This window comes from Schistocerca americana, chromosome 6, assembly GCF_021461395.2.
Source record: "Schistocerca americana isolate TAMUIC-IGC-003095 chromosome 6, iqSchAmer2.1, whole genome shotgun sequence".
Classification (NCBI taxonomy): Eukaryota; Metazoa; Arthropoda; class Insecta; order Orthoptera; family Acrididae; genus Schistocerca; species Schistocerca americana.
Window position 1 is genome coordinate 254438653 of NC_060124.1, and position 25076 is coordinate 254463728.

At 43.2% G+C, this 25076-nt stretch overlaps 1 protein-coding gene across 6 annotated transcripts in view; it reads left to right on the forward strand.

Moving 5' to 3' along the window:
- Nucleotides 1–25076, forward strand: part of LOC124619301 (LIM domain-binding protein 2) — an 800176-nt gene that overhangs the window by 675368 nt on the left and 99732 nt on the right. For 4 of the 6 annotated variants that reach the window (XM_047145589.1, XM_047145592.1, XM_047145591.1 and 1 more), the window contains exon 4: nt 17670–17763. In XM_047145589.1, coding sequence (XP_047001545.1) covers nt 17670–17763 — 94 coding nt within the window. The remainder of the gene's footprint in view (nt 1–17669; nt 17764–25076) is intronic. The other 2 variants (XM_047145593.1, XM_047145595.1) reach the window with 1 other exon arrangement.

Here is a 25076-nt window from a genome sequence, read left to right on the forward strand (position 1 = left end):
GAGTAGTGATGGTCTGCCGTTGTCTCGACTCCCACTTGAGAGCCTCAGCGAAGGGGCGCTGGTCGCTGGTACTGCTGGAGGAGCCTCGCCTTCTGGGAAGAGCCGCGGCAGCTGATAAGATTAGCGCCACACACAGCGCGGCCGCGAGCGCTTTTTGTTTGCCAACTGCTGCAGCTGTCCACTAGCCGGCCCTCTAAACTGATCAGTCGCGGCATGGCCTTTCCATCCAATAACGTTCCGACCCCACGATACGCGCAGTTCGCCGTGCCGCGGATGCTACAGCCGTTGGAAACTGTCGAGTTTCCGTAGCTACGAATGGCGTTCAATAAGTAATGCAACACTTTTTTGCTAAAAGCAGGTTGTTATTATTTGGGATTCCAATACACCGTATTATTCCCCACTCTTTTGGCTGCTAAACCCTATTTTTTCAGCATAATCTGCGTTCATTGCGACCGTCTTACGCCACCTTGCTGAGAGGATCTGTATGTCCGCGTTGTACAACTCTACTGGTCGACCTCGGGGCAGCAATAACTTCCCTATCATCCACGTACTGCTTCCCGCGGAGTGCATCCTTCATTTGACAAAACAGATGGAAGTCGGAAGGTGGGAGATCCGGCCTGTATGGTGGATCAGGAAGAATAGTCCAGTGAACACAGGCGCGTCGCCCAACAACTCGCCATGCTTTTGTTCGCTGCCAGGTCTCCGAAGACATTCTGGAAGGCCTGTGAGTATCTGTGATGCTCCGGTTTTCCGCCAAAAGAAACTCAGTGACAGCTGTCTGCTTGGAACGCACCTCTGTTGCGGATGCTGTTTTGAAGGATGCATGTAGCGCCGCCACGTATCAGAACTTCATGAACCTGTAGGGTTCAAATGGCTCTGAGCACTATGGGACTTAACATCTGAGGTCATGAGTCCCTTAGAATTTAGAACTACTTGAACCTAACTAACCTAAGGACAACACACACATTCGTGCCCGAGGCAGGATTCGAACCTGCGACCGTAGCAGCAGCGCGGTTCCGGACTGAAGCGCCTAGAGCTGCTCGGCCACAGCGGCCGGCGAACATTTAGTGGCTGAAGCGGGAATACTCCACGATGTCACACAACAAAATCGGTATTTTTTCAACCGAAATCGCACTGGACGGTTTGGAGCGCTGTAGATGGTATAATATTGATACTAGATCGTCACGTGACTGCTGCTGACGTAAGTCGTGGTTGTGAAGCGGTGTATCTGCGCCAGTCCGTTACAAGGAGCCAGCGCAGTAAGGTAGGTCGATGTGCAGATGTGACGGAATGGCACGCCGTGAATGAAGTTGTCCAGTATGTTGATGTATCAACGCGGGCTGTCCGACGTGCCTGCAAGGTGTGGTGTACCACTCTCAGCAACGGAACACTGGGTAAGAACAGTGGTCTAAAAAGATTCTGACCGACAGAAACCGGACGCAAGTCTCGTGTCATTTCGATGACAATCGGTTTCACACTTGGTGGGAATTGCTGCTGTCAGTGAACGATCTATCTCAATCAATTTCGCGGCTAATTTGACGAATTGAAATGATATTTATTTCGACATTCTGGGTGACCCTGTGTTGCCCAGTGATCTACATCTTTATGGTGAGGATGATGTGGATATTTCGTCTTCCAAGATGACGACAACCTTGTTCGTACGGCTGCATGTAAACGTTCCTGGTTATGACGCAAACACATGTCACTGACTGCGCGGCCCCTCCCGCCGGAGGTTCGAGTCCTACTCGGGCATGGGTGTGTGTGTTGTTCTCAGCATAGGTTAGTTTAAGTAGTGTGTAGTCTAGGGACCGATGACCTCTGCAGTTTGGTCCCTTAAGAACTCACACACCTTTGAACATTTTTTTTTTTACGCAAACACTTGGGCACCGTATCGCACCTTGACTGGCCCACGGCATCCGATCGTAGTCGCATAGGAAATATCTGGGACTATTTGCAACGGTGCGTGAAACGTATCACTCAGTATCCCCGCAGTTTGGTAGCTGTGCTGTATTTAAACGTCAGTGCGCATCTTAAGCCACCGGAAGAAACTTCTGGAGTCGCTGGCCTGAGGAAATTTTCAAAAGTAGATGGATAGTTTTACTCGGTATTGGTGTTATGTCTCTTAGTAGGGTAACTATTTTTTTGTCCACTGGCCGTACATATTCCACACGCTACTGTGGAATCCGTTGTCAAAGTTCCTTTGTGATATTGTCAAAATCTCTTTTCTTCCTCTCGAAGCGAGGAAAAATTGTTATTTGTAAGCCTCCAAGCGAGCCTGGCCTCCCTCATTTTGTCCTTAAGCGAAATGAACGTGAAAGACATTGAATTTGTTGCCTCGTTGCTACGAATGCTGGTTCTCTTTGGTTCCTCAACAGAATTTCGCGAAAAATTCACATTTTTGTCTCCAAGAGTTCCTATCCTTCGTCACACAACTTTTCTCTTAGTAGTCACTTACGATTCAAAACGTCTAGTAACATGCCACTGAATTGCTTCGTTGTCTTAGTTTAAACCGACCTTATGGGGATTCCAAACTCTGTAGCAATGGTTGGTTGGTTGCTTTGGGGAAGGAGACCAGACAGCGTGGTCATCGGTCTCATCGGATTAGGGAAGGATGGGGAAGGAAACTTCCTGGCAGATTAAAACTGTGTGCCCGACCGAGACTCGAACTCGGGACCCGAGTTCGAGTCTCGGTCGGGCACACAGTTTTAATCTGCCAGGAAGTTTCATATCAGCGCACACTCCGCTGCAGAGTGAAAATCTCATTATGGGGAAGGAAGTCGGCCGTGCCCTTTCAGAGGAACCATCCCGGCATTTGCCTGGAGTGATTTAGGGAAATCACGGGAAACCTAAATCAGGATGGCCGGACGCGGGATTGAACCGTCGTCCTCCGGAATACGAGTCCAGTGTCTAACCACTGCGCCACCTCCTGTAGCAATGCTCAAGAATGAATCGCACAACCGTTCTGTTCGCCGCCTTCTTTATAAGTGCGCCCACTCTGCCAGAATTCTCCCAATAAACTGCAGTCATACGATCCCTCCCCTACAAGTGCTTTTTCCATTTCATGTACTTTCGCAAAATTACTTAATCGGCGTATCTGGGTCAAGTAGCGTATGATTAATACTGTGTTCAAACATTACAGGAATGTTTCCACTACCTATCCGCATTAACATACACTTATCCATATTGGCACAAGTCATTCTGATTGCCCCCATCAGTCACTAAGCGAGGACATTTCCTGGTACACAACAGCGTCATCTCCGAAATGTCTCAGTTTGCTGTCTAATATATCTGAAATATCGTTTACGTACATGGGTGGGTGGGGTGGGGGGGGGGGGGGGCAGGACCGATCCAGTCACACTTTTCTGCAGCATTCTCTGGTGAACATCAGCCACTGTGATATAATTTACGTAATCGATTATCGATTATGGGAGCAAAATTGATCGCAATATCTTGCAACAGAATCTTTGACTCTAATCTAACGTGATATTAAGTAAATTATATTTTTGTTATGCACATGATACGTTTGTAGCATCAACACAACATTTCAGACTGCTTGCTGATTCCACAGATATCATACAAAGCTTCTGAAATAAATTTTCATGGCCTTGTGAGAAACCATATTTCGAGTCTTCAAACCACAGCATTTTACAACATGAACCGAGGCTCTACAACAACTAAACATTGTGATAAGATAATAGTTTCATAGGGGATATACTTTTTTGGTTAGTTACAAAACTGTATCACGTATGGACAAAGGATTCCACTGTACAATGTCAAAATCAAATCAGTGGATGTTTTCAAATGTGTAGGTCATTCAGCTAATGTTAGAGGACAAAAGATAATGGTTTACACGTACAACTGGATCTCAGACATATCAAACGAATCAATATTTACAAAATATTTAACATGTTGATCTCAATATTTTGGTATCCCTAACTTGGGAATTATTGCTGTCACGCGAATGTAAGACCAGTTTTGGGACCAGCTCAACGAATGCTTTAAGATGAAACATATTACACAGCATTTTAGTCATTTTAAATTTCGTAAGAATTATAGTTATTTTATCTCTCTAAGATGACAGAACAATTTGTGTGTGGGATAGATGAATCATATATTGTTGTATACTTTCTAACTGATTTAATTTGCAAGTGCCAGTGTTTTTTTTTGTGTTGACGCATAAGAAGGCCGCCATAAAAACAAGTGATCGTAGGACAACTAAACTTTGCGGAAACCTTTGTAAGGACTTGCGGAAGAGAAATAACGAATAAACCATTGCAGGGGAAACATTCCACATGAGAGGGTACCATTTGTTTACTACGTACCATGTTCACGTTCCAGGTTACAAACGTTGCTCGGTGTGACGACCATCTGCATCCACAACAGTCTGAAATCACACCAGAAAGACCATTTCACAAGTGCTCGCAGCACTTTTCGAACGGTGAACCGTGGAATGTTCAGCTGTCGTGACACAGCCCGTGCACTGCATAAAGGTCGCACGTCGCGTCCAGTATTCTTAGTCATGACTACTTCTAACAGTTTGTGGCGTAATTGGCCGTTCGCCTCTCCAAGGACCACTTCCCAAATCGCCAGTTAATTCGCTCTTCCGAACCATGTTCTTCAACGCTGGTGCAGAAAGAGGACCTCTCCAAATTCATTTAATGCATCGATACCCGCGAAGAGCAAGAGCATTACGAGTAAAGCCATGCTCACCTTTTCTAGAGCCATGTCGCCTGTCTGAACAGTGATGTCTGTGTTTTAACCCTGCTTCGCTGTACCGGTAATGGCGTTCAACGGCGAGTCATGAAACTAACACTACTAACACCCCAGATCATGCAGCGCGCAGACTGAACATCATTCCTTTGAAGCTGGGTACCCATACAGAATGTAGTTTTCGGGCTACACTGGCTGAAGTAACGAAAGTTTAATTGTAACCATCCTGTATCATAAATTAAAATATAGCTTGTCACCAGACAGCTTACCTCTACCATGAAGTACGTATGTATACTTTGTCTTCATGACCTCACATCCCCTAATATGGTAAGGAGAGGCATGACTATATGTACCTTTTTGAAAGGCGCCAAAGGCAGTTCATAGTGAGATGTCACTGCGGTAAGTCGTGTGAGTTTCAGTTTGTGTATTTGTGAGATTGTCTGTTAAAATTAAGTTGATAACTTTGAAAATACATGGCCGACGTTTTATTATTGGGAATTTTGTGAATGATACTTCCTGTAAACAGTGTTTACCATTAAACCACGTACTCTGAATTAATGTTCTACTTATTTATTAATATTTGGAACATAGCACCTTCAGCACAAGTGAACCCAGGGACCAATCTCCTGGAATGGTCTTCAGTTAACATTATTCGTCATTGTAATCGATGAAATCCGTTTCATATGGAATTCGTGGCGTTATTTAATTTATGGGGGCTCAGAGTGTTATTAATATTTGACATCCAGCGACAGGTAACGCCACACCATCCAGCACTACTTTTGTCACTTGTGCCTCAAAGAAGTATGATACGACAGCTGTTGTTCTCCCCGTACGTAAAAGAACTGTTGGGTGCGGGAATTCCCTACCAAACGTAGATTTCGCATATTTCCTGTCGATTCCAGGGACTTAAGTAGTGGCACAGACTCACTAGCAGATCGTAATGTTTTTCAAGTGTTGTAGCTGTGCAATGCGTAAGAGCGGAACTAGCTCCGGAACTGAGGCGATTGTATCGCCGTACTCTTTGTTTTGTGTGTGCCCTATATGAGCACGACAGCCAGCCACGTGCGCCAGACGGAGACGCAGACATTGACGGTGTGCAGTCGGAGCGTAACGCGCAGCAGACGGTGCAAATTGCCGCATGGCTGCCGCCAGCGCCGCTAGATGCGATGCGATGCGATGCGAAGCGAGGCCGACTCGCCTGCTCACCTTCAACCACTCTTAAGAGACCACACATTATATCTACGCTGTAACATTTCGTATCCTCGGCGTAGTTCGTAATGCTAGAAACTAATGAAACCTCTAATACTCGGAACTACCCTCCCGGGTCGCGTTATTAGAAGCTATATCAAGTGGGACGACAACGTAAAAGCATTATTAGAGAAGGCGAAAGAAAATTTAGATTTGTTGGAAGAATGCCGGGAAAATTCAGTGCTTTTATAAGGGATATAGTGCTAGTGTGGAAAGTTCTAGAGTATTGTTCAAATGAATGAAAAATTATATTATTTACGGACCATTGTTTACTTACCTCATACAACCTAACTGAGGATCCCCTGGTGTCTGTATAAATCGAACACAAAATGTTTGAGACACACTGTACATCATTCTCGTCAGTGTACGCCACATTACATTCAGAGATTTGCGGTTTTCGGCTCACATTTATTGGACTGACATAATAATACGACTTGCTGACGTATAGCGTGTGCTGCGATGCTACTATGGCTTTTACTTTACAGTCTCTGGATACTAATCTTTGGGAAGAATAGAACGATTACTGGTGTCCCGTGCTCTCGCGAAGCATTGATGCTATCCGTGACTGACATCGTGCTGTAAGAGATACTATACAAGTTGAACCAGAACTCCACCGACAAGCTATCAGAGGTGGTGGCAAGTTCGAAAACAAAGAAGTCTAATAAACATGGGCTTAGGTATTATGCCTTATGAACACTTTTACATCTTAGCTACTGTAAGAAACATCCCATCTACCGAAAAAGTGCTTATATCTCTTAAGGTATGCGTTTTAGAGCCCATGTTTTCTGGACATTTCTTCTTATTTTGGGCCATCCGTGGAAGTTTGTCGGTAGAGTTCTCGTCGACACCGTATAGACAGTGTGTTGCCAATGTTGATATCGTCAATAATTGGCTGAGAGCTCAGGACGCCATGCATTTACTTGTCTTGTGATTTCTCCTGCTAGTGGTGCGCGTGCTTTATTGTGGTATATTGTTTCCGTATAGGCATATCCTATGTTTTGCTCGCTAAATACTCGTGTAGTAAGATGTGCCTGTGGCGGTAATTTGCTGATTAGGTTTTCTTGTAGGTTAACCTTTGACTTCAGGTGTTTTTTGTGATATTAACTAGTAAGACTTGCATAATTGTGAACAATGCAAGGTTCTTCCATTGTTAACTGTAAAAACATAAGTGAAAATGTCTGTAAGAGGCTAGTGTTTCTAGCAAATACAGTATGAACCATTGGACAATGGTGGATACCAATTACGACCATGGATTTTACAAGGAATGTTAAGAAAGGTAGGAAAATATTTTTGCTTCGCAGGATTGACAGTGTACAAATTGCAGATATCTGAGTAGTCTGCATCAAATACATAACGTTGAGGTTGGAGATGTCCAGCACGAACGGGGAGCATCGTTCTATGTGCTTTAGACAAGTAAGTCCCGAGCCATGTCTTAAAGAATGGGAAAGACCCACCCCAGTTTAATAGCCGTGTTACAGAACTGCTACATAAACAAAGAGAGCTTCATCAGAGATTCAAGAGAAGTCAAAACCTAGCTGACAAACGGAAACTGACCGAAGCGAAAGTGAGCGTAAGGAGAGCAACAAGAACAGCGTTCAATGACTCTGAAAATAAAATTTTGTCAGCCGATCTGACAAAAACTGTAAGAAGTTTTGGTCTTAAGAAAAACTAGTTAGTGGTTCTAAATCATCAGTTCAGTCACTCAATGATAATTCAGGCACCGAAACGGAAGATAACAGGAAGAAGGCCGAAATACTAAATTCGGTCTTCCGAAATTGTTTCACCGTGGAAGATCGTGATACGGCCTCTCCTTTCAACCATCGTACGAACGTTGAAATGAGAGATATTGAGACAATGATTCGCGGAAAGTTATAAAAATACAAGCTTACCGAGTATCGGACCGGATTTCCGACTGGATACAAGACTTTCTTACGTGTAGCACTCAACGGAACAAAAACGACAGATGTAATTTCCGGAGTGCCTTAGGAAGTGTGATAGGATCGCTGCTGTATACCGTGTATATAAATGATCTAGTACAGCGCGTCGGAAGCTCTTCACGACTGTTCGCAGGTGATATGGTTGTCTATCAGAAAGTAGCAGCGCTAGAAGACAGTATCGACTTGCAGATTGACATGCAGAGGGGTGATGAATGGTGCAGGCTCTGTCAGTTGACCCCGAAATTAAATAAATGTAACATATTGCATGTACATAGGAAAAGAAACCGACTGTTGTACAGCTACACTATTTTAATTGCTGGGAACAGTATCTACCGTAAAATATCTAGGAGTAACTATCCAGAGCGACCTTAAGTGACATGTCCATATAAAATAAATAGTAGGAAAACGAGATGCGCCGGCGCTAAAGTCTTGAACCGCGTGACCGCTACGGTCGCAGGTTCGAATCCTGCCTCGGGCATGGATGTGTGTGATGTCCTTAGGTTAGTTAGGTTTAAGTATTTCTAAGTTCTAGGGGACTGATGACCTCAGATGTTAAGTCCCATAGTGCTCAGAACTATTTTTGAAAACGAGATTCCAGACGGGCATTCATAGGAATAATCTTAAGTAAGTGCAATCTTAAGTGGCTTATATGACGCTTATTCTACCGGGTATTGAGTATTCTTGATCAGTCCGAAATAATAATATTTCGCAATATGTATTGTTATAAAACTTTTTAGTGTTGCAGTGTATAATTTTTATAATTGTAACAGAACAATAACATAAGTAATAAATTTTCCAAACATTCGTGATACTGAAATATTAGTAACATACAGATTGCTAACATCCTTTCTTGTTTGCTACAGAACACACTGCACCACGTAGAAAATTAATGCTACGTTGCAAAATGATGGTTTATCAGATCTCTCTTCGCAGTTTCTTAGATCTCTCGTTTGACGTAATAACGAATTTTGTTAAATCTGTTACTGATGAAACAACGAATTTTGTTAAATTTGTTACTCATATATTTCCGTTGGTTGTATTGTTTTTGGCGATGCATGCACGTAACACAGAATTTCGTCAAGATTTTTAGCTACTCGGGAGCACTTCACTGCAAGAAGGTGATGTTAGAACCACAGTGGTACATAGACCATACATTATACGGAGATTTTCAAGTCTTTGGAACTACTACCTCCAGTGATGAATATCCAAGCAGGAAAAACTTAAATCGTCTTTCTCTCCCTGAAACAAAACAAATAAAACTTTTTTCTATGCTGTCCTCGTTGTTGCCTTACAATCGAATTGTGCGAGCAATTATTCAGTTAGCCTGCAGCTAATCGGACACGCACTCTTCCTCACGGCAAACTGTTTCATTTGCTCTCACATGTAATACATAGCCGTACAAATGGCTCAAATGGCTCTGAGCACTATGGGACTTAACATCTGAGGTCATCAGTCCCCTAGAACTTAGAACTACTTAAACCGAACTAACCTAAGGACATCACACACAACCATGCCCGAGGCAGGATTCGAACCTGCGACCGTAGCAGTCGCGCGGCATAGCCGTACAGGAATTGCGTTTCCTTAAATCTGTTGTTAAATAATTTATTAGGAAAGTTGCCTTGGTCTTTTGTCAAATACATCTACGTTTACATACATACTCCGCAATCCACCATACGGTGCGTCGCGGGGGGTACCTCGTACCACAACTAGCATCTTCTCTCCCCGTTCCACTCCGAAACAGAATGAAGGAAAAATGACTGCCTATATGCCTCTGTACGAGCCCTAATCTCTCTTATCTTATCTTTGTGGTCTTTCCGCGAAATGTAAGTTGGCGGCAGTAAAATTGTACTGCTGTCAGCCTCAGATGCTGGTTCTCTAAATTTCGTCAATAGCGATTCACGAAAAGAACGCCTCCTTTCCTCTAGAGACTCCCACCCGAGTTCCTGAAGCATTTCCGTAACACTCGCGTGATGATCAAACCTACCAGTAACAAATCTAGCAGCCCGCCTCTGAATTACTTCCGTGTCCTCCCTCAATCCGACCTGATAGGGATCCCAAACGCTCGAGCAGTACTCAAGAATAGGTCGTACTAGTGTTTTATAAGCGGTCTCCTTTACAGATGAACCACGTCTTCCCAAAATTCTACCAATGAACGGAAGACGACTGTCCGCCTTCCCCACAACTGCCATTACATGCTTGTCCCACTTCATATCGCTCTGCAATGTTACTCCCAAATATTTAATCGACGTGACTGTGTCAAGCGCTACACTACTAATGGAGTATTCAAACATTACAGGATTCTTTTTCCTATTCATCTGCATTAATTTACATTTATCTATATTTAGAGTTAGCTGCCATTCTTTACACCAATCACAAATCGTGTCCAAGTCATCTTGTATCCTCCTACAGTCACTCAACGACGACACCTTCCCGTACACCACAGCACCATCAGCAAACAGCCGCACATTGCTATCCACCCTATCCAAAAGATCATTTATGTAGACAGAAAACAACAGCGGACCTACCACACTTCCCTGGGCCACTCCAGATGATACCCTCACCTCCGATGAACACTCACCATCGAGGACAACGTACTGGGTTTTATTACTTAAGAAGTCATAGCGTTTTGCGTTCTGTAATGCTGTAGATTGTGTTAAAGCTTCAGCTACCGATTACCGGGTATATCGTTTGAATGTGTAAGTGTGGTTTATCTCGCCATATTGATGCAAGCCTCTTGCCATTCCATTCTATACAATTTAACATTGACAAACACACTCGTGGAAACCAGGTATGTGGCGCAGTGTGGCGAAAATAAGGCGTCGAAGGAAGGCGACGGTGTAGCGCCTCCAATAGGACCGTGCTCAGCAAAGCTCTGAGGTGTTCGGGCTGATGATAGCTGTAATTTCATTTACGTCGTGGTGCGGAGAACTCCACTGGTTTTTTATGTACGTGTTCAGCTGGGAGCGGTTCGCCCTGGCGGCTGCGCCTGCGGCAGTGTCCACGCCGTAGCGTCCGGGTTGTTGACTAGCGGCCTTGAACTTGCGGCCGAGGCGAGGCTCCTGCAGACTGCCGGCCAGGTGCGCTCCGGCGTGGCCCCGAGCCGCCTCTCGCCGATACGCGCCCGGCGTGCGTAAGCACAGCCCGAATTATCGCCGACGCTCCACTGACACGGCTCGGCTGGGCGCTTTCACTGTCACCAGCGATGCAGGTGACGCGTGCTGGCCACGCTGTTCGGCTGTATCGCGGCCTCCTGTGCCCAGCGAAAGTTCATTTCTGTAGCACGTTACTTTAACGTATCTGCAAAACACCACCTCAGCTGCTGTTAACAAATTTTAATTTCCTTTGCCAGCTACTTTCGCTGAACACTTTGGAATGAATAGCGTTGTAGCTTAACAAAGACGTACGTAAGCAGCTATCGCTGTAACATAAGAACATTAAAAAATTCCTTACGTAACGACACTCAGTTGTCAAGGACCTTGCCTACTGCTTTGGTACACACGACTGCAATAATTTTAGTAGCATACGGTTTTGCCGCCAAGCCTCATACCAACGGGTACAAATGCCATTGTAATGTAATGAGGCAGAGAAAATCCGAAGTGAGCTACAACTACACATCGTAGCCAGAATGAGATTTTCACTCTGCAGCGGAGTGTGCGCTGATACGAAACTTCCTGGCAGATTAAAACTGTGTGCCCGACCGAGACTCGAACTCGGGACCTTTGACTTTCGCGGGAGCTCTCCTGCGAACCTTGCAGAACTAGCACTCCTGGAAGAAAGGATATTGCGGACACATGGCTTAGCCACAGCCTGGGAGAGCTTCTGTGAAGTTTGGAAAGTAGGAGACGAGGTATTGGCGGAAGTAGAGCCGTGAGGAAGGGGCGTGAGTCGTGCTTGGGTAGCTCAGTTGGTAGAGCACTCGCCCGAGAAAGGCAAAGGTCCCGAGTTCGAGTCTCGGTCCGGCACACAGTTTTAATCTACCAGGAAGTTACACATCGTAGTTCCACCGGCAAGTGACGTGTACGTAGCAGAAGACTGAATTGCACTCTGTGTTATTCAGCAAGAAAACAAACAGTATAAATGTCTATTATTCGTCTCATCTTTCACTGTCAAATGCAACCTATCGATATGCCAGCTCTTCTAATGTGCCTGATTCAGCTGAAATTATGAACAGTATGTAAGGAGATAATTCAAAAATAAATTAATGAATCGAATAAAGACAGGGTCGTTGGCATTAAGAAACATCGAGATGTTTCATACTAATGGTAACTAAGCATAGTTGATGAAGCAAGTTACTGGCAAGCTTGAAAGGGACTACGTTATACGTGCCAGAATATATGAAAAGAAATCAGCCGAGCCGGCCGTTGTGGCCGATCGGTTCTAGGCGCTTCAGTCCGGAACCGCGCTGCTGCTACGGTCGCAGGTTCGAATCCTGCCTCGGGCATGGTTGTGCGTGATGTCCTTAGGTTAGTTAGGTTTAAGTAGTTCTAAGTTCTAGGGGACTGATGACGTCAGATGTTAAGTCCCATAGTGCTTTGAAATCAGCCGATACAAACATAAGCGTGTCATAAAATCACATGCTACAGAAATTCTTGCCATGTGTAACAAAACACTCGACGAGGTGCTGGACGCTTACACCTGTGAATATTTTATGTAAGGATTTCGTAAACGTTCTTATCTTACTACGAGAGCAGCTTTTATTAATGTACGTCTCTGTTACATTAGGTCACCTGAGACCGTTCAATGAACGTAACACGTAGCAGAAATTAAACCTTTCCTTAACATCAGCTGAAGTGCTGTTTCACATTTACGTTAAAGTATTAACAGCTAGCTGTGGCGGCACACTGCGAAGGAGAATAAGATTGTTTCTGTAGCACACTCCGCAGGAAGTAGCCGGGGACTTCGCTAACATATCGCACGTCGTCGATCTGCCTCATTAGGCGTCTTTAAACAGCGATCTCAACGTAGCGAATGTATCCCATTAATTGTAATGCGCTTTTAGGCCTGTAATAAGCCTATATTTCACATCTAACGTTTGCTATAACTAGTAAGTGCGTGGTGGGAGGCACTTTTTATTGAATTAGAGTTTGCCACGTAAGCACTCACGCATAGTGCAAGGAAGAAAGTGATAGCCCGGCAGTTGTTATTTGTGTAATTTTATTGTATAGGCAAACGTAATACCTGTGCATTGACGCAGGTGTAGCTGACTATTCGTTTCAGTCACAGTTGCGATTTCATATAGGTGATGTCCAGTCTTCACATCGTTTCAGATTAATAACAATACATCGTGTCAATCTCGTCGCCAAGTACGGTACCCTCAACATTAAAATGATTTTGAGGCAGGCTTACACGGCGTCAAAATTGACGCGTTAATTTGTTACGAATATGAAATCACCTATATGAAATCGCAGTTGTTACTGGGCAATTTTAGCGGACAATCTCTATGGGACAGATGCATAGGAAGTTGAATAATGAAGGATGGCACTTAAAGTTCTCTAAGAAGGATCTCACGAAATGTACAGCCAGTGACAGGCACTAGATATCCTTAAACATCTGTTATATTTTCTCCTCAGTCAAACAAGCCTTTAACTATTCGCACCACATTTATTTTGTATACTTTCTATCTCCCTTTAGTCCGATTTAGTATGGTCCCAGGCACGTAAAAAGTATTAAAATATGTCCCCTACAAGTGTTTTGTAAGCAGTCTTCCTTCCTGCCATTTGATTACACAAAACTTTGCTTATATTATCGTTGCACTTCGTAACTGTACAAACTGTTATTCCTAAGTATATGTGTGACATGGCTGAGTGTAGTTGAAGCAAAACTGTTCTCATCTGGGCTTGAAAACCGCAGTGCTTTTCTAGTCACATAGCTGTTGGAGGTGGTATGCGTTTTCTTTTATCCTCCCGTATGAAATGACTATCCAGCCAGTTATAGGTGGGATTAGGAACGTTACACTCCCCTTGCTGGCGACGAATTTTTTTTTTTCACCGAGAGGATTGTAATCGGTGGTTATATTCGAATCAGTTGCCACCGTACAAGGTGCGCGAGGAGTGTGTCTAAGTATTTACCATAAGAAGCGGTTTGGATACGGGTAAGCTGGGACATCGTATTTTGCAGTAGACGGGTTTCAAAATTCTTCACGAAATAGTAAAACACTTTGTAGTAGTACTGTGGCCTCATATCTAATTACTCTTGATATCATGTTCATGGTTTTTGCTTATTTAAAGTCGTGATCCAGTTTCAGGTCATTGATGCACTGTGTTATTTCTACATAATTTACATAATTTTATTTCTATATCATTTACATAATTTGAAAAATATTATCAATTGAAGTTTTAATTATTAATCACGTCGCTTTTGTCTGGAAGTTAATGTAATTCACGGAGACACTGCGCTTTTGACGTAAAGCGTATCAGAAGTGCTTGGTCTACCAATGGGAGCTGATTATCTTCTCAAAACGAGAAAAAAGTTATGTAAAAATGTCCGAAAGCATTCAGTTTCTGAATCCATAATGTAAGCATGTTGTTGTACGGGACATTACCTATCTCCAAATATTATGTCGTAACAAGTTAGCCGCGCGTGTTAGCCGAGTGGTCTGAGGCGCTGCAGTCATGGACTGTGCGGCTGGTCCCGGCGGAGGTTCGAGTCCTCCATCGGGCATGGGTGTGTGTGTTTGTCCTTAGGATACTTTAGGTTATGTAGTGTGTAAGCTTAGAGACTGATGGCCTTAGCAGTTAAGTCCCGTAAGATTTCACACACATTTATTAACAAGTTATGAATAATACCTTCAACACATACAATCTCATAAAAAAATTAGCAACATGCACCTAGCTACACGCATGTTCGTGTTTAATCGTGGACTCTTGCACCATTTTATAGACCGCTAAATGCCCTCTCTGTCTTTCACGGGTTTGCGTGATGCGTCCGTGAAGCCATCTGTACGTTACGAATATTCGTTGTCATTATACCGTTCTTTTAGATGACGCTCTAAAATACTGAGATTAGGCGAACGTGAAGATCACAGAAATTATTTCCCATCTAATCATGCGTCATATTGATATCGGTCTGTGGCTCCCGAACAAAGTGATTTGAAGAGTTCCATTGTGCACGAACTACACAATTCTTCTAATTGTAGCGTACACATTCTCTAATTGGGTGGTAGTTTGTCAGAAAGTTGTTTTTTATTGTTAACATGACATAAAATATGCGACATGTTGGTAATGGCTAATACTAAACTTGTGTCCAGAAGGAACGACAATTCAAAAGTCCATTACCACATCCAGATTCAAGTTCTCCATAGTTAGTATAAGTAACTACGCTTGCCGGGGCCATATCTTTGTCCCATTATTTTCTTGCATACCATTATCTATCTAAGTTAGAAATCCGTCTCTAATAGAATCAAAAACACAAGTATGCCGGTATCTTTGGGGACCATGTCCATCCGTTCACGCGGTTCGGATCCTCAACCGAGAAACCTAGCGCAGCTCTAGCCACGCTCCTGGAGTCGGCACGGCTCCACAGCCCTCTCGGTATCTTCCAGAACCTCACTGACTGTCTTCCTGCACCTCCCACAGCAGTCGGCGCTGCAAAAGGTGGCTGTTCACATTTCTGAGAGGTGGTTACATTAATGTGACTGGACAATGTAGCTTCATGTCAACGCCGAGGCCTACAACTTTGACACTATTGTATTTCTCGATGTGCACACATTTCGTGCTGCTGACTACATCATTGGGGCACGGTGACTTTAGAACGGGGGACTATCAAAAGACAGCACAGATAATGTAATGAGATTCTGTATAGTGTCTGATGCATGGATGCATAAAGTTTGTCTACTCCATTCCTCCTGGCGTTTTATGCTCCTTGGATACAGTTGTGCTCCTGATCTACTGCATCAAAGAGCTTGCCACGTGAAGAAGTGCGTGATCCTGAAACGTAGTATTAAGACAGTGGTGTCAAATTTAAGTACTGACAAAACAACTGTTAAATCACGATCTTAACTCTCCTAAGTCTTGTTATAATCACAGCTGAACATGTGCAATTACAGAGCTCGAAGCGAAAAGTTTACTTTGGACTTGGAGACGTTAGCGATTGTCAGCTACTGAATAAAAAAATCCAGGAATTGTAATTAGACTGTGTCTGACATTCAGCCTTATTGTTATGAATGTTTGGGGTAAAGCAAGCTGCAATGTTTGGTTTGAAGCAGTGGTTTCATACAGCAAATTTGTTTTGTCTTCATACTTGTGATTCAGTTTACTGTGACTATTGTAAATTATCTTTTCACTAGGTGGCGGGATGTGTCATTACCAAACGAATCCGCAATTTCTGTATAAATTTGATGCTAATGAAGATATAGAAAAGAAATACAGTGCAGTATTGTCACTTTGCAAGAAACGGACGACGTAATTTCAAAGATATTGCAAGTGACAGCCCCAATCGGGGCGACCAAAGTTCGTGCTTTATTCTTGAGTAACTGAGAAAGTTGGTTTGTTTTTGTTTCCTGAGTGTTTCTGACTCGTAGTTTGTGTACAAACACATTTCCACAGAAACAGAGCATAGTTGATCGTTGAATTATTTAGATGTTGAAGGTTTTCATGTTGACTCAATTTTTGGATGAGTGTATCGAGTAAAACGCTGGAGTCTCGCGTGGATGTGATGCTAAACTTATCAAAAATGAAAAAAAAAATCCTCGTATGTTCTGCACAAGTATTCGGAATACTGACTGTCACCAGCAGATATTCGCATACATGTGAATTAAACGAAACAGATATCCCAAGAATCTCTGCAATTAGAAGTGCCTCTTACGTTTCTTACACCGAACATCGTTGCGAATCTTCATTAGTACGTAATTCATAACGAAATTTTGGATTCTGTAAGTAGAGAAACGTTTAGTTATATTTATTGTACGTTAACTTAATTTTTTTGTTATCTTTTTTTATGAAAATAATTGAAGCCTTCAGTGTAATATTCTTTATAATTTTCTGTGTGATGCATATGTGCTTTCTCTGTCGCTCTCATCATATACTGGTCTTCATTTTAACATGCAGTATTTGCTTTCGAATTGTCTCTATATTTTGCATGTTTTCTAAAGAACGATTCTGCTTGTGGTTTTTCTATGTTCTTTTTTAATATGAATTCCTGCTCACGCCCCCATTTGTCCCTCTTTTTAAGAGAGGGAAACTGGTACTAATTCAGTGCTGTTGATGGGATTATTATTTTTCTGTGAAACATTAAAATCATCAATAAACTAAATGGGAAATGATCGATAATTAAAGTTATTAAGACTTGTTTCTCTAATGGGTCCGCAGAGGCAAATTATTTTCTTAGGGCAATGCGAACTTAGAAATTCAGTCACCTTATACTTGATATGTTGGCATGAGGCATTCAGAAAGTTAGCTTGACTCAACAGTTTAGCTACAGCAATAGGGAAATAGTGCAGTATATGATGGATGCAGAGAATCATAAATGTAATCTCTATGTCAAATAATTTACGACTGAAGGAGTAATATAGTTTGAGCATTTATAAATTATGATATCATTTATATGTTTGTATGTCGCCTTGCACCAGTGTGCGTAGCTGACGTCGCCACTCTGAAATTATTTTTCGAGATATAAACAGAGTCGTACTGTTCAGTGCGTCTTATCTTTGCTCGATGGTGATTGACGTGAGAACTACGTACCGTGGTGACGGACTGATCGCACCCTGGTGCAAGCGCCATACATGTTGTCCTGTGCCGTCCTCTGTGTTAATTCCGTGTTTTTCAACTTATTTGGTAGATCTCTTCCTGTTCCCAGGCGTCATACGCCGTACTTCGGCCAGCCTGACTATCGTATTTACGAGCTTAACAAGAGGCTTCAGCAGAGGACAGAGGTGAGTACACAAAGGCTTTTTTACGCTGCGCCAAAGTGTGTGACTGCCCAGGCGTTCGTGTGCGGGCATCCGCTGTATTGATGCAATGTTGTCTATAAACGTATAATTAGTAAAGGTGTGCCACTGAAGTTCTACCTCCACCTTATTTGTTGCTTTATTTGTGTAAGCAGGACATCTCATATAGACTAACGGGAACGGCTGACATGACGTGAGATTCTCGCAGCTGCATCAATTTATAAAAATTTTCTCGTCGTGTCTTGTCTGAAACTCGAGCTTTAAGAATATTCACCATTTTTTGCTCCAGGGCCTGACTGACCTTGACACTGTGGGCACACCAAAAAAAGTATTTTGGACAAAGTTTCTTCTAAGAATTTTTTTCTTTAGACGCATCGTCATGGCATTAGGCGTCTTTGTAGGTGCAGCCAGTACTAAGCACATTTTCAACATTGCACTGTTGACCCATGCGCTGGGATTCTCTAGTTCCGAGGCCTCAGATTAATGGGAAGTATTGTTTGGGAAGAAGGTTGTGTGGCCAGTTCGTTCTCACGCCGAGGTACCCCTATGTATTATATATACTTACTTCCGCGGGGAAAGATGAAAACAGAACAGGAATTAGTTGTGTGAGTACATGTTTACATGTTGTAACGTGTTTTAGATTCACTGAAATGAAATGAACGGATCGTTGAGAAGAAAACAGTGAAGATGCAATAACATGAAATGATACCACAGATAACAAGTCAGAAATTCTGAATCTGCGGTGCCCCTGTTGTTTGCCACGCACGCTGTGGTAGAATCTCTCTTCGTGAAGTTAAGAAGTAATTGAAGGAAAAATAACTGAAAATGAAAATCTGAGTCAAGCCTGGAAGCGAACTCAAATAGCATAGTGGTTAAGGCGACTACCCGCGAAAAGCTGAAAATCGGGTCCCAGCCGACACAAATTTTCACTAGCCTTTGAATGTTCAGTACTTGCAACCTACAAACGAATTCAATGCAATATTCTGTTGCTTTGCAGTCGCAAGAAGAGCTTCCGCAGTGATTAAGAATGTGAACTTTTATTCGAGAGGAGCCTGGTTCAGGTTGCCTTTAGACCATCCTGATTTAGATTTTCTGTAGTCCTTACGAATGACAGCAGGCGAATGGCAGACGGGTAGACCGTTCGCCTGGTGCAAGTCTTTTGAGCTGATGCCACTTAGGCGACTTGCGTGTCGATGGAGATGAGATGTTAATACAACACCCAGTCCCTGAGCGGAGAAAATCTCATACCCAGCCGGGAATCGAACCGGCTCCCTTAGCATGACGCTGACCACTCAGCTTACAGGGCGGACAGCAAAACTTAATAAGACTGAAATTACCATAATACCTGTACTCATTACTGTAACATTTGTTATTATTATTATTATTATTATTGTTGTTGTTGTTCGTCCAAGCCTTGTAATAGGCACATTGCAATGTTAAGTGTAAACACTCTCTCGAAGGACTCCTGGTGATACGTAGGAGAGGACATGAAGGCTTTAATCTTGTCGGGTAAAGGCCAACGCCGCACATGAGCGTCCATCATATAAGTACATAAAACGTTGGAAATTGAAAAGTATTAGTGTTGTTCGCTTAAGTACTTACTGACATTATAGATACAGGTTTTCTGCCTATTTTTTACATTTAAAAGAAACATATTCGAAGACTACTTTTAAAACACACACACACACACACAAACACACACACAGAGAGAGAGAGAGAGAACAGTTGTAACTGGTCTGACAGGCTACTGGAACTAAACTGAACTAATTTCTCAATCACTTTGTTTCAGAGGTGCGTGCTTAACTGTCTAAAAGAGGTTGCACAATGTTTTTCTGTTAATACACCATTTTATGAACTGTATCTAGACAAGTATTAGTGGACATTAAGGTGGTGTGTATCCAGTCTTCGCCTTTATGACGGCTTGGTGTCTGGTGGGGACAATTTCAACGATTTGTCTGAATGCCTGTGGAGGAATGGCAGTCCATTGTTCCTCAGAACTTGAAACCAGAGAAGATTTTGGACCTAGCGACCTGGAGTGTAGTATACGTTCTAACTCATCCCAAAGATGCTCCGTTGGATTCAGATCCGGACTCCAGGCAGACCAGTTCATTTCAGTAATGTTACTGCGCACGTACTATTGCCTTAAAGATTCTGCTTTCTGAAAAGAGTGCGTTGTGATGCGGACATATGCAATAACCGTCACCAGACTGTTACCCTATGGTACGCAGTTCACAAAGTTTAATCATTTCTTCCCTCATATAACTTTTTTTAAAGCGGAATAAGGGGACCACACCATAACCACGAAAAACACCCCATACCGTAACACCATTTCCTTAGTGTGTTACTGTTGGCATTACACATGACTGCAGGTACTGTTTCCCAAGAATTGGTCAAACTCAAACCCTTCCACCGGACTGCCACAGGGTGTAGCGTGAGTGATCGATCCAGATCACCTGTTTCCAGTAGTAGACTGTCCGGTGGCGCCGCTGCTTGCACCATCTCAAGCGTCGCTTAGCACCGACTACAGAAATATTGGCGTATTAGGAGCTGTTCGACTGTTGCACCTCATTCGTTTTAACTCCCTGCGCACGGTCGTTCTGCTAGCTGAATTGAGATAGCACTTTGAAGCTCACGAGTGATTCCTTCCGCTGATTTCATGCGATCTTTTAGAACCACCACTTCCGCACTGCTCGACGATGCCTGTCAGGGGCTTAGATTTTTTTTCTGGGGGGGGGGGGGGGGGTGTTCAGTTCTGTTCAGTTACAAGATGTTCATTAATATCAGTACTGGTATCGCAGAACATCGGCAGCTGAATTTTCATAAACTGTTTCAACATTTAGAATTGGAACACATGTTGCATCTATTGAAAATTCTGACACTATGGTGGTAGATAGGAGTGGTGGTGCTGAGCTGAGAGGCGTGCAACAATATTCAGGAGTCATTTTTATCAATCAAAAAAGTCTTAAATGAAAAATCAAAATCAAGAGACTCGCCCCCCCCCCCCCTGCCCTCACAGTTAACCATACAATACAAAACACTTGTTGTAGTGACCTCAAAACACGGACATTAAAAGGAAGTACAGAACATAATTAGTTATACGGAAACCTAACTGATTGAATTTTCACACTAGCCAGTTGCCAATGCCACAATTAAAATCTATAGAAAGTCTCAGAGCCATGGTGCCATGTACATAAGGAGTGTTATTATTTCAAAAACAGTTAGGTCTTCCCCTCCCTCCTCTCCCCCCCCCCCCCCCCCCCCCGCCAAACAAAATCTTTCTCGAACAGTTATCAACAGAGATTTTAAGAAGTACAGTATAATCAAACTAAGGCCACCCAAAATACTAAATGCAATACATTAGGAATAAGGATGGCTACCAATTATAACAGATGGGCTTAGAAAAAAATCTCAACTACTGTCATTCAAATGGCAATGTAAGTTAACATGCAACTGTCATAATATGAGTAATGAATAGAAAACAGTTGTACAATTAAAGAACACAATCACCTTTAAGCTTGTCAGTAGGGAAGTTTATAGAACTTCCATACCCAAGTCGCCAGCTAGCCAAAAGTACAATACATATGAGCTCCAGTTCAAGTAAGGTAAACTGAGTTTATACCGACCCAAGGTAATGTGCAGGCAGCAGATCTTGTTGGTAAGTGCAGCTAATCGGCAGGTCGAGGCACGGCGCACGCTCAGCTCATGGGCCACCTGTGTGATGACAGACGATCGCTCGACAGAGAAGATCGTGCTCGGAGCTCCCCCTCAGTAGCACGGTGTACGCTTCTCCATTGGCACGTGCAGGGCATGCCAGACGCGTTCGGAGAGTGTTCAGATGGCTCGGTGACATGGCGGAAGTGAACCGTCACAGATGCAAATGAATGGATATGAAAGCACTGTAGTACACAAATTCCGACGCGTATTGATGCTGAGGTAAATTGCGAGCATTTTACGTCTGTAAACTGCATGTCGTGCAACAGTCCTTTCCAAATGCTTTTTCAGTGTAAGTGATCTTGGAAGAAATCACTATAGAAAACTTGCCACACATCTGAATAGAAGAGCAAGTCATGAGTCAGCCAGTGGTTTAGTGTTTCTGAAAAGTTTTTCAGAGCTAAATATCAGAAGTACTGATGACATCCATACCGAGAACACTGTACAGTCACATTAACGTGACCATCTGCAAAAAGCGTGAATAACCACATTTTACAACGAAGCCCGCTGCTAGACGTGCAGGAAGAGATGTTCTGGAAGGTACCGGCAGGCCTGCGCAGCCATGCCGACTGCAGTGCCGTGGCCCCGCTCGAGCTGGTCCCACAATTATCTTTTAGGTTCAAATGCGGGTGTTAGAAATTTGTGTAGGTAACTAGCTATAGCTCTGAGATATTTATGGAAAAGCATTTTTACTTGCTGTCAGCTGTATACCTTAAATTTATTGTTGACCGGTTTCGGTCTTATCACTCACGAATAAATTTAATATACACTGCTGATGGCAAATAAAAATACTTTTCTATAAATCCGAGGAGTTTGGAGACCAGGCGAGTACGTTACACTCATCCTCGTGCTCTGCCAACCACGCAGGTACTTCGCGAGCTGTGTGGCACGTTGCATTGTCCTCTTGGTAGATGCTATCACACCGAGTGAAATCAGAACTGCATGTAGAAGTGGTCATTGTCCCCAAGAATTGATTCATACTTGTGTTGGTCCATTGGGTCCATTGGGCCTTCCAGAACGATGATATCACTCAGGGAATGCCACCAAAACGTTCCCCAGAGCGTAACGCTCCCTCCTGCTGCCTAGACCCTTCCGACGATTATTGCAGGGTGTTTGCTTTCTGTCCGATGCACCATAAAACGTGATTCATCTGTAAAGGCCACCTGTCGTTACTCAGTGGACGTCCAGTTGTGGTACTGGCATGCAAATTCCACCCTTCGTAGCCGATGTACTGCAGACATAATGGGTGCATGAACAGGCGACTGCTGCGAGGGATACGGCGCAACGTTCGCTGAACGGTCGTTGAGGGGACACTGTTTGGTACATCTGGGTGGGTGGTCAGTTGCTCAACAGCTGCGCGTCTATTTACCCGTACACACCTCCGCGGCTGCAGCCTTTCATCTGTGCCCCGTTGTGCACCGCAGTTGCTTCGGCGGTGGTTTTGGATAGCGCCATTTTGCCAGGCACTGTATATTTAAAACACGGCCATACATTCCTTATCTCCTGAAATGGCTCACGTAATTTTGTAAGTAAGGCGCTGGACGATGGACATACTCTCCCTTGTGACGTCTCCTACTCCAGTTCGTTGAGAGATGCTGTAGAACGCTCAAGCTGCCTAAAAACTTTATGACGCGACCTTAGCCCTTCTTAGAATCTTTTCTGTTTCTTCCGCTAATCCAACTTGGTAAGGTTCCCAGACCGATGAACAATACTCCGGAACTGCCCGAATATGTGTTTTGTAAGCGATCTCTTTCGTGCGCGAATTAATTTTGTTAGAGACTCTACCAATAAATCTGACACCTACCTTCGCCTTGGCTAAAATTATGTGGTCGTTTCACCTTAAATCAGTCCGGGTAGAAACTTTTACGTTGTATGTGAATGTAGTTATCGATTCTAGTCATTGATCGCCGGTCGTGTTTTGAAACGATATCGGATATTTTCGCGTATTTGCATGCATTACGTTATCTTTGTATATGTTTAGGGTCTTTTTCCAATCTTTGTACCATTCATTGATTATCTGCAAGTCTCTCCGCATATCGTATACAAGTTGCTAAAGCTAAAACTTTGTCTTCCGCGAATAGCCTCATGGGGCTACAGACTTAATCCTGCAGGTCATTTACGTACAGGGTGAAAAAAGTCCGCGCACTAAGACGTCACAATGTGTTTCCTTGCATGCTAACATTCCAGTATTGGACAGAAAATGAATGTCAAAGAAAGGCAAGTTGGAAACGCTCTAATAACATGTACGAGAAGTATCTTACTATTGTACAGCTTTGCTGCCTAATTAGTGCAACTGAGAGAGTTTGGAATACTCGAGTCGGAGAGTTCGATACCGTACCAAGTTGTGTGGTTATGTTCTAATTGTAGATTGCGTGACGTTTAATCTGGCCTTTTAATCGTATACAACTATTGCAGTAGGTGTTATGTAAAACACGCGCAATTAATTAATGCTAACGTACAAATCAGAGTATAGTCGTCTACATTATTCCACTTTTAAACGTGTATTTTACCTTTAAAATCTTTACTCTGTTCCATGTACTACACCCCTCCATGCTTTCCACTCCATTGTCAACATTGCTTCTCTTTTCTTTAGTTGTAGCCCTTGCCCCAAAATCAAGCAGGCTGCTTCAGTCCTCTCCGTCTTGGTCTGTTTCTGGATCTTTTATCCTAGATAGTTCCCCTGCAACCATGCAAGTCACATAGCGACATCGTCTGTACTGTTTCACACTATTTTATCAAGTTCGTTCGAATTCATTTCTCGGTGTACACTCGTGCCATGACGTAGTCGATTAGTGCCAACTGTCATGTTTTATGTTCGTTAGATTCTTTTAGGACCTCACGTCACCAGAGGTCTACCAACCCGCTTCACAGGTAACTACCGGACTTTGATGCGTGTATTGTACCCTGCCGATGAATGAGGGAGAACTGGTTGCGCACTTCCATGTCGTTCTTGTAACTATGGGTGCAACTATGCCCCGATGAGTTCAGAAAAATATGATCCAGCGAATTGCTAAATGTTTTGAGATGCGGGGTGGTCGCTTTTGAGCAGCTTATCTGAGGACTGGGTAAGTTTCATGAAAGACATTCTTTCACTGAAAGTGTATTCAAAATGTTACAGCTGGCCGCAGTTACTTAATGCAGAATGTACTCGTATGTTTAACGTCCCCACATTGACGAGTTTTGTACTTGTTTCTGTCCTGTGACAGCTAATTTATTTTTAAATGGTTATTACTATTCACGAACGTTTGTGGCCTGCCTGGCCAATAACTGAATAGTTGTTATGTTCAGTGTTAAAAAACTGTAGTTGTACGGTATGTGTCATTTAAGAAACAGTGGACAAATCAAAGTTATAAATAAAAGAAGTAACAAATACTTTCTAACCCTTGTATTCTATCGCAAGGGTCTACCTATTTACATTAAGTGCGCAGGGGGTAGCACAACTATATTGAATAAAGACACTTTCCGCGCATGTGATTACACGGCCTACAAAATGAATACTGGTTAAGTGATAGATGAAACCATTAATAAAAATTCGGTTCACTGTAACATTGAACTGTTCGTTTCCTTCCTCTGCACAATAAAAATGC